At 31.2% G+C, this 10,275-nt stretch overlaps 1 protein-coding gene across 1 annotated transcript; it reads left to right on the forward strand.

Moving 5' to 3' along the window:
• The first annotated feature begins 613 nt into the window (after positions 1 to 613).
• On the forward strand, positions 614 to 7,518 carry LOC126697238 (synaptotagmin-3). The gene is made up of 12 exons (XM_050394139.1): positions 614 to 958; positions 2,466 to 2,564; positions 2,673 to 2,723; positions 2,798 to 2,921; positions 3,683 to 3,801; positions 3,888 to 3,989; positions 4,140 to 4,214; positions 4,350 to 4,426; positions 4,625 to 4,874; positions 5,677 to 6,048; positions 6,871 to 6,999; positions 7,090 to 7,518. The coding sequence occupies exons 1-12, from the start codon at positions 848 to 850 to the stop codon at positions 7,216 to 7,218; spliced, it is 1,638 nt and encodes a 545-aa protein (XP_050250096.1). The 5' UTR covers positions 614 to 847; the 3' UTR covers positions 7,219 to 7,518.
• The last annotated feature ends 2,757 nt before the right edge of the window (positions 7,519 to 10,275 follow it).

Consider the following 10,275-nt stretch of genomic DNA (forward strand, 5'->3'; position numbering starts at 1 on the left):
GAAATACGTTCCATTAAAAAAAAAAAATTGAAATACGTTAATTGTCTAAAGTCGATAAGAACAAATGAAAGGGAGATAAGAAAAAAAGAGAGATAACATATCTTTAAAAGTATGTGTTATAGGTAATTAAGTTGCATTTATTATCTTCTCAAAAATAAAAAGTTGCATTTTTTACTTTCTCAAAAAAAAAAAAAAAAAAAAAAACTGCATTTATTATCCAATGATTTTAATTTTTTTTTTTAAAATCGAAAAGTTACTATTTGATATAAACAAAAGTACAAATCAAATAGGATAAATTTAAAAATAAATAAATAAAAAGGTCTATATTCGATCAAGCTTGTGTGCCTATCCAAAAATTGATAAAACAGTAGAAAAAAAAAGTTGATAAGAACAATTAAAATTTTGTGTTTATCTAAAAACTATACACTATATACTTCTATTATATTCTAACTAGTATATATATTTTTTAATTAAAAAAAATTATTTCAATTTATAACTTTGAAAAAAGAGTAAGGGTTTTGTAGTAATTTAAAACGACAGGCCAACCTCTGTTAAATCCAGCGTAGACTTGTATAAATAGAAGAGTACACAGTTCTTTTCTTCATTCAAAGTAGTTCAAGACAACGTGTCTTTGTTTTGGCGGTTTTTCATAAGACGCTTCTTTTGTTACGTTTCCAAAGTAACTTTCTTTCGCTGGAAAACTCGTCACTTTTCTATATATCTCTCTCACATTCAATCAGCCTTCATTTTTTTTTTTTTTTTTTTTTGGTTCTTGTTCTTCACTAGCTGTTTATTTTTCTATGTCCATTTTTTGTCGAGTTTTCGTACTTTCTTGGAGTATTAGAATATGGGATTTCTCAGCACTTTCTTGGGGATCATTGGTTTTGGAATTGGAGTCCCTTTGGGCCTCTTGATCGGGTTCTTCTTCTTCATTTACTCTGAAGCAAAAGATGTAAAGGTAACATTTACTTCGGCAACGTAGTTATAAATTGTTATAGAAACAGATAAGAGATAGTAAAGCATCTGATCACTTGCTATATTTGATGATCTAAGATTCTGTGCCAAACTTACCATAACAATGGACAGCATTATTATCATTATGTCTTTATGCCGTTTTACTTTCTTTGTGAAGTTTACTGAACTGGGTTTAATTTTCTATAAGGAAATATTATCTTTATTGACGAACAAGATTTTTTTTTATTTTTTTTTATGGGCATTTAATTTTCCAAATATTTAAGTTATAAGTCTAAGGTTGACATGTTGTTTTCTCTAAAAATGAGTTTTACCTTATTCATTGAGCTCATATGGTAAAGTAGTTTTGGAAATTTTTAAATCAAGGTTTCATTAGTTATTTTTAATATTGAAATATGAGTTTTAAACTTTTAGCCCCCTTGTTTTTTTCTTTCTTTTTTCGGTTTGGGATAAATTCCCCATTTTTTACATAGGCAATTGATAATGGGTCATATGTTCATACTTTTGTTTAATAATCAAAGTATGGGGGATTAATAGTATATTATAATTTAGACCAGTATTTTGTTCAAATCTGACTGGTGGGTGACTATTCATTTTCATGGCTTTGTAATGACCGTCTAGAACTATTTTTAATAGTCATCATGGAAAACCTTGGCTTTGTAGCTCCTTTTCCTGGTATTTATTTTCTTATATTGGCTGGTGTCACATCATTTAAATGGTTCTATAGTCTAGTTTTCGTAAGGTTGCTAATAGTTGGGCAGCTATGTCATATGGCTTTTGTTGAAGAGAAAAGATCCTTATGAAAAGTAAATAAATTTGGCCATTGATAACTTACGCATCAAAAGACTGACCTTTTGTGGAAGCAAGCGAGTTTTTGAACCTTAAGTCAAAATTTCAATTGTTTATTGAAACTTTGATGACACATGAAATTAATTAAAAAAAAACAATGCAAAGACATTAGAAGTGTCTATTTGGGGTGCATTTGATATCTCAATGAATTGGATTGATCCCATTTGTATTCCATTTCTCTGCAAGAAGGCTGAGTTACATACTTATAAATGGTATCACTGCAAAATAGGAGCCATAATAGTAGAAAACATTGTGAGTCTTGTCATTCTGTGAAATCTCAGTAATGAGCATGTGCATGCAATGGAAACCAATCCACTTTGAAAATTATGAGAAAACAATGAGCTTATTCAAAATTCAGTGTAACATGGTGCAATGGTTTCTTTCCATCAGATGTTAAAAAATGCTTCTATATTCATTTGAAGAACAGCATCAATTCCCTTTTTGTTTTTCTGTTTTTATTTTAGAGTATCTTTGACAACTTTTGGATTTTTAGACATAACATATTTAAGCACTTTTTTCCCTAAAATTTTAGTGACATTGTCAATGATAATAAGTTCCCAGTCAATTTGCCCAAAAAAAAATGTAGTTCTAATTCTAGAATATGTGCAAAGTACTTCAGTAACTCAAAATGCTAAACGTTGCAGGAACCAGTTACCAGACCACTTTATGAGTTAGATTCAAGTGCCTTGCAAGATCTTCTTCCTGAAATTCCACTGTGGGTGAAGAACCCTGATTATGATCGAGTTAGTATTGCCTTATGATATTCTTAGAAATTCCATTTTTCTTTCTCACGTTGTTTTAAAATTAATGACATTCTTTTAGCTTGTTGATTAATATGCACTATTGTGCAGGTAGATTGGTTTAACAAGTTTATCTCCGATATGTGGCCTTACCTTGATAAGGTAATGTACTACCTCGTAATACTTTTGGCTTTCTGTCAGTTTGAACCTGTGATTAAGGGATTTTTAATGTATAGGCAATTTGTAGTACGATTAGAAGCATGGCACAACCTATATTTGAGGATTACATTGGGAAATTTCAGATTAAAGCGATTGAGTTTAAGAATCTTAGTCTTGGAACTCTTCCTCCTGCAATATTTGGTGAGTCTATTCTTGGGAGTAAATAATCTTGTTTATAAAATACTCTGTATGTGTAAAAGGCTTTATTGAATTTTCTATCTAGCACCTTTTCATTCTCTCTATTGAAATTTTTAGGTCACTAGTTTTGAGGAATTCAGGATGTGATCTACTATTTTTGTCACAAAAAATTGCTAGAAAAATTTGTAATTTCTCTTCTGCCGAACAAACTATGATTTAACTTGAAAAATAGATCTCTTTGACCGGTTTCTGTTTTAGTAAATCTCAATCACATATGGTTATGTATGGTCAATTGAAGCCACATGCATAGTTACAATTTCTACATATGGATGCTAGGGTACATCAGGCATTTGAGAGTTCTTTGGAAAATTTTGTGGAAATAACTTTCAAGCCCGTGATAATGACAAATTTTGCTCAACATAAAAAAAAAAAAATAAAGTTTGGGAAATAATATTGAGTAAAGTACCGCATGGTTTCGAGGGAAAAAGCATAGTTATTTCATAATTGTTTGAAACAATGTAGGGGTGAATTATTGCAAGATCTGTTGATTATTACTATGTGTAACAGGCAACATTAGGCTGCTCCCTATTTATAAAAGAGTAATGTATTATGTAAGGCTTTCATAAGCTTTAGACAAAGTAGATGACTTGCAGAAAGCTTTCAATGACTGACATTGAGTAGGATGTAAGCATACATTCCAGGTAGGGTACATCATTGCATTGTTCTTCTGTTGTTAATTTCAGTCTACTTTTCCAATTTTGCAGGTCTTAAAGTCTATGAGACTAATGAGAAGGAACTGGTCATGGAACCAGCAATTAGATGGGTCGGCAATCCCAATATAGTTTTGGGGTTAAAATTATTGTCTCTACAAATTACAGTTCAGGTCAGAGGCATACTCCTCAACAAAGAAATGTTTGTGTGCTCACGTGTGTTTTGTTTCTTTCAGAATTTTGACTGTGCTACTTTCAGTTGGTGGATTTACAAATATTTGCTGCACCACGGATAACCTTGAAACCTCTTGTACCTACTTTTCCATGTTTTGCAAACATAGTGGTCTCTTTGTTGGAGAAGGTGAGTGGAACATTTTGGACACTGGAGTATTTTTTTTATTTTTTTATTTTTTTTGTCTTTGATTTTTATTTTATTTTTAATCCAAAGGTGAATGAATGGATACTAATAAGAATCTTTCCGGTATGATGGTTTTTTCCTGATTATGTGCAGCCACATGTAGATTTTGGAATGAAGATATTGGGAGGGGACATTATGTCCATACCTGGTCTCTATAGATTTGTTCAGGTGCTGCACTAGTAAGTCTTCAACTAGTAGTAGTTGACATTTTATATAATTGTCTGAAATTGGATCTGTGAGAGATAACTTTTGCTAAATTTGAGTTTTGGATTTGAATTAACTAACTATTCAAGGTTCTTGCAGGAGACTATTAAGAAACAAGTTGCAAGCCTCTACCTCTGGCCCCAAACTCTTGAAATTCCTATTCTTGACGAAGCAACGTGAGTTTATATGAGATGACAAAATATGCTTAGATTTATTGATACATTTTTCGTTTCTAAATATATGTTCATTCATAAATCATATGATTTCAAATGTTAATAATGTTAGTTGAGCTTTGTACTTCATGTTAATATGCCTCTACTTTTTTTAATTCATTTATTTATTAAAAAAAAAAAAATCACTTGGTCTTTCTATAGAGTGGGCGAAAGGAAGCCTGTGGGGATCCTACATGTGAAAGTTGTTCGAGCACATAAACTACTGAAGATGGACATCTTCGGAACATCTGATCCTTATGTCAAACTAAGCCTGACTGGAGAGAAGCTTCCTGCAAAAAAAACCACTATCAAGATGAATAACTTGAATCCTGAGTGGAATGAGAAGTTCAAGTTTATCGTGACAGACCCCAACACTCAAGTTCTTCATTTAGAAGTCTACGACTGGGACAAGGTTTTTTTCCTGTTTCTCTGTTTAGTTGCTTAGAGAATGGAGAAATGAAAAACTGTGTCCTTTTGTTTATTAAATGAAAAGTGAACTCAACTAAGTCAAATACTTGTGTTGGATGTAGTTGAGTGGCCCAAGCCCTAAGATACTAAAATAAAAGTCTCTATTTCAAACAGTTTTTTTTCACATTTTTAGAACAAGTAAGTGGACCCTCATGTGCTTCTCTGTCTTTTGCTTGATGTTAAGGATTTTGAAGTTTGAAGTTACTATTATTCCTACTAGAAAAACTGTACACAAAAAGTGATCATCAATGTCTTCAGTTGGTGTTAATTTTGAATCCCTTTTTGAGTGCTTAGGATTTGTTTGAAACCAAATTCAAGGAAGAACCACTCCAAATAATCACCACAAATCATGGTGCTATTAGTTTCATGGAAGCTGGATATATATATATACACATTCTCTAGAAAGTAGCTCATGTAAAGGTCACAACCCACTTACTTTCTAAACAAGTTCAAAAGGACTGCCTGAACAGTTGCTAGAGAAGCATTCTCTAGACTTAAAATCTATGCATTTCACCATCATTTTGATAAGCAGGAAATATTTTTGATAGTGCATAGAATGCCTGACCCATTTTGGTTTGGTATTTCTCTAGTCTCTATAAAAGCCATCCTACTTTAAGATTTCTTACAAAAAGAGTTGGAGTTGAGTTATACCACAGAGATTGTCTAGTTGATTTTTGCATTTATGATGAGGATTCTAGTTCAGACTTAAATTTTTTTTTCTTTCTTTCTTTCTGTGTTCTTCACAGGTTGGTGGACATGACAAGCTGGGAATGCAGTTAGTTCCACTGAAGCTCCTTACACCCAATGAGGCAAAAGAATTTAAGCTTGAATTGCTAAAGAGCTCAAGCATTAGCGAACCTCAAAACCATAAGAAGAGGGGCCAACTTGAGGTGGAGCTGAATTTTGTTCCTTTTAAAGAAGAAAGTTTTAAGATTGGTGAGCCAGTGGATAGATTTGGGAGAAAGGAAAGTGGACAAAATAGAGCATCCGACAATGAGAAAGTGAGTGGTGCAGGCTTGCTTTCAGTTATCATTCAAGGAGCTGAGGATGTAGAGGGGGAGCGCCATAATAATCCTTATGCCTTTGTTCTCTTTAGAGGAGAACATAAGAAAACAAAGGTGAATTTTTTCTTTTGGTAACAATATGATGATCATGTTTGAGCCAATTTTTCATGGATTTGGAGACTTAAAAGAGTCATCTTGCAAGTAGTATCTAGGATCCTAGATGTGCTTAAGAAAATTAAATGTTCATATAGATTTTTATCAGTAATTTATTTTATGTGCTTGTAGGTTGATGTTTGGTAGTCTTACCAAAAATGCAATGTTTAATATGAAATAAAGTTATTTTACCAATATAATTGACTAGGATAATGCATGACAAAAGCATGAAGGAACCCGATTTTATATTTGCCACCAACATCTTTCAAACTAAACTTGCTTAAAATATCAATATTGCTTAGAAGAATTTATGCTAAGCTACAATCTGAATACTTATTGTTTTTTAAATGAGTGACAATCTGAATACATCTGAGATTTCAAGTCATCAATTATATAAAAGTTCAACAATATCAAGCAAGTTTCACAAAGAGTAGTATACCAATAATTGTCTAGCTCTTTGATGCTTTTGGAAATTTTCACTCTGGCATTTTTTTTTTTATTATACATATTTTGTGAATTGCTATTAGGTTTAAGTTCAATTTTCATTAGCACCCACCCTATAGAAAACACCAGATTTAACTTTCAATTTCAAGAAACACTGTCATTGGCCATGTTTGGCTGAATTGAACTTCTCAGTAGAGATGCATTTTCAATGGTTTTTCTTCTTTTTTTCTCATTTCCCCACTTATATGAACTGTTAGCTTTTTTTTTCTTTTTCTTTTTTTGTAATTTTAAGTAAAGTTTGCCCTCCGTTTAACTTGCGGTTCAATTTGGTTTGTTTAGATGATAAAGAGAACTCGAGACCCTACTTGGAATGAACAATTTCAGTTTATGCTTGAGGAACCTCCTCTAGATGATAAGATTTATATTGAGGTTATGAGCAAGAGAACACGTATTAGTTTTCGATCAAAGGTATGCCATCTCTTTCTAGTCCTTTTATAGTAGTCTTTTCTCCACATATTATACAATTTTTCAAACTTTAATATATCTTCGTTTCTGTAGGAATCATTAGGATTTGTAGAGATTAATCTTACCGATGTTGTGAACAATGGGCGTATTAATCAAAAGTACAATCTAATCAATTCGAAGAATGGAGTGATACATGTTGAGATACAGTGGACAAAGATTTGAGAAATGGGATAAGAGGACATTGTCTTTTGAAGTAAACAATTTGAGACATGGAACAAGAGAATGTTATCTTTACAAGTTATTGCCTCTCAGTCTCAACTGATGTGAAATTGTTACTAAAGTCAGCATACAAGATTTGAAAAGTCTACAAAGGAGTCGCAGCTTACATGATGAACCAGAAAGAGGGAGAACTAAAATTTTAGGATATTGTACATTTTATTAATATAAGTGTATGCTGTATTTTTACCATGTCTTCATACAATATTTTGTCCTCATAATGCCAGTTTTTTTTCTTTTTTATTACTCATAATGCCAGTTCGCATATTGAATGAATATATAGAGTTTACCCCTTTATAATATATATTTTTGTAATTTAATGAAGTAGCCAATTTAATTCCATTATTATTTTTAATGCTTCATAATTAATTGTGCTTCTAGAAAAAATTTTAAACTATTAGTTATTGTTTAAGATAAACAGAGAGAAAGAGAGAGATTTCTGGAATGAATTTGTATAATATTTACATACTTTTGAGTAATTTCTATATATCTAAATACATCTAGGAGGCCTGAATATATAGGTCTAAGTAGTTTTTTTCCTTTTTTCTTTTGCGCTCTGATTTAAGGGGATAATGAGATTCTTTTTTTTCATTTTCTTTTTGAGAACTAGATAATGAGATTCTTGAGTTAGCTAAATCAAAGATATGATAAGGCTAGGACTAATACTAACAGATATGATACAAATATGTATACTTAACAATTTACAAGACTTCACCTCAAAAAAAAAAAAATATATATATATATATATATAAGACTTAAAATTTGTACTTATTTTTTAATAATATTTTGCATTAATGAATTAAATCATCTATATATTTTAAAATCCTCCTAGACCAATAAGATTCTCCTTGCTCTATTCAGCCAAAAAAAAAAAAGATTCTCCTTGCCCAAAACTCTTTTGAGTTATATTTTTGCATGGGATGTGGGGATATAGGATGCGGTCTTTGAGTGTGACTCTAAAATTATCTTTGATGCCTTGAAAGGCAATAGTGATCCTTGTGGCCAACATTATTGAGGGGATCGAGTAGAAGCTACAAGAATTCAGAATGGTACAACTGTGTCATGTGAGGCGACAACCTGACAAGGGAACAAACCAACACATGTATTGGCTCAATATATTAAAGATGTAAATGTTGCTAATTTTATAACTTGAATAGAGGAAAATCCTAGCATGATCGAGCCCTCCTTGGCGCAAGATGTATTAAATTTGTCTTCTTCTTAATGAAAGTTACGTATTATTTATTTTTTTATTTTTATTTTTATTTTTTTTGTCTTTTACTACACTAGCATGAGCTTTTGTTCACATTATCAAAATTCTCTAATTAGGTATTCTCTTTAAACGATATTCTTAAGCATTTCCTTCCCATTTAAATCAACCCTTGTGTTTTCTCTTTGCTTTCGTAAAGTTCGAAGTTGGGTGAAGTCCTTTCTTAAAGATCATATTATTTGAATTATTCAATTGAAAAATGGCTAGGTGAAGTCCAGTACAATTGAATTTTTTTTTTTGGAAGTTGCAGAGAATTTTACTAGTTAATAATTTCTCTATCTACCATGATTATCAATATAAGAGTGCCAACTATATAAGCACCGTCCAATTCACAATGACTTGAATGTGTAATTGTATATACTTTTCATTCATATTGTTTTTCTGTATATTTTCAGATAATGTGTAGAATTCCTTTTTTTTTTTTACCCCTATCTCTAAGAAAAGGTGGATACAATTTAATTTTGAGGTTAATAAGTCTCTAACAATGGCAGAGCAGGAGGGATATTGCTGCCATATAGCTCTGTCATCATAGAGATTAGAGGGTGACTTAAAAGAATTGCATGAATGCGCTATGTGGTAAAGAAATGGGTATATACTTTATAAGGAGGCTTTTTATCTAATGAGACGGTCTTATAAAACCATCATCTCACAATATGTGTGGATTCTACATATGTGAGTCTCATATATTATGAAAGAGATATCTCATAAGATACTTTCTCATCACTCTAATGCTTTCTCTAATTATGTTGTGGGGAGAGTATGTAATTTGTTAGTTGTTTTCTTATAATGAAATTTCCCTTATTAGCCATAAAAATAAAATAAAAATAAAATAAAAAAATTCCTTCCACGCATAAAGCATATAATAGAGAATAGAAATAAAATATGGATATGGATATGGACCAGCATAAGCAACTTGTATAATAATTATCAACTTGACCCAATTCCTAGGTTTTTTGTTCAGTGTTTGGTTATCCTTACATAAGTGGTCCTCAACACAACATGTGGTGGTTGAAAGGAGTTAAATGGTCCATGGACTCGATACCTTGTGATTTTCTTGGGCCACAACGAGAGTAGCAAAGGCCCAAGGAAGGTCAACCGAGGTAGAGAGAAACCCCGAGCTAGCAAATAAGTGGAAATAGGACCATTTTCATACAACAACGTTACATGAAATTCAACCCAAAGCCACTCACCATGATTGATGGATAATATAATGGTGGATTTATCAAAATTTGTATCTAATTAAAAAATATTGCTTTCTCAAAAAAAAAATATATAAATTAAAAAATATTGAGTGGTGTAACATTGGATGTGAATTTTGTACACCACTTAATTTTTTTTAATTGGATGTGAATTTTGACAAATCTACCATTAGATTACATTATATTTGTATATTCTCCATTCTTGTAAAATTTCAAGGTGATCAAAGATTAATAGTCATGTCATCAAATAAATGTTTAAATTCAAGTTTTTGTAGTTTAAAATAATGCATAAAATATGAGTTTATGGATCGAATAGTAAATAACATCCAATTAACATAAAAATTAGTATGAATGTTAAGAACATATAAAACATATAATTCAACGATATGATTTTTAAAATATAAATTATATAACAAGTTATTAGGTGATGTGGCATTGCTTAGAATAACACCAGGTATAAGTTGTACCCAATCTATATATATATATATATATATATATATATATATAAAATTTGACAAGAATAAATAGTCGACTCCA

This window comes from Quercus robur, chromosome 8 (assembly GCF_932294415.1).
Source record: "Quercus robur chromosome 8, dhQueRobu3.1, whole genome shotgun sequence".
Taxonomy (NCBI): domain Eukaryota; kingdom Viridiplantae; phylum Streptophyta; class Magnoliopsida; order Fagales; family Fagaceae; genus Quercus; species Quercus robur.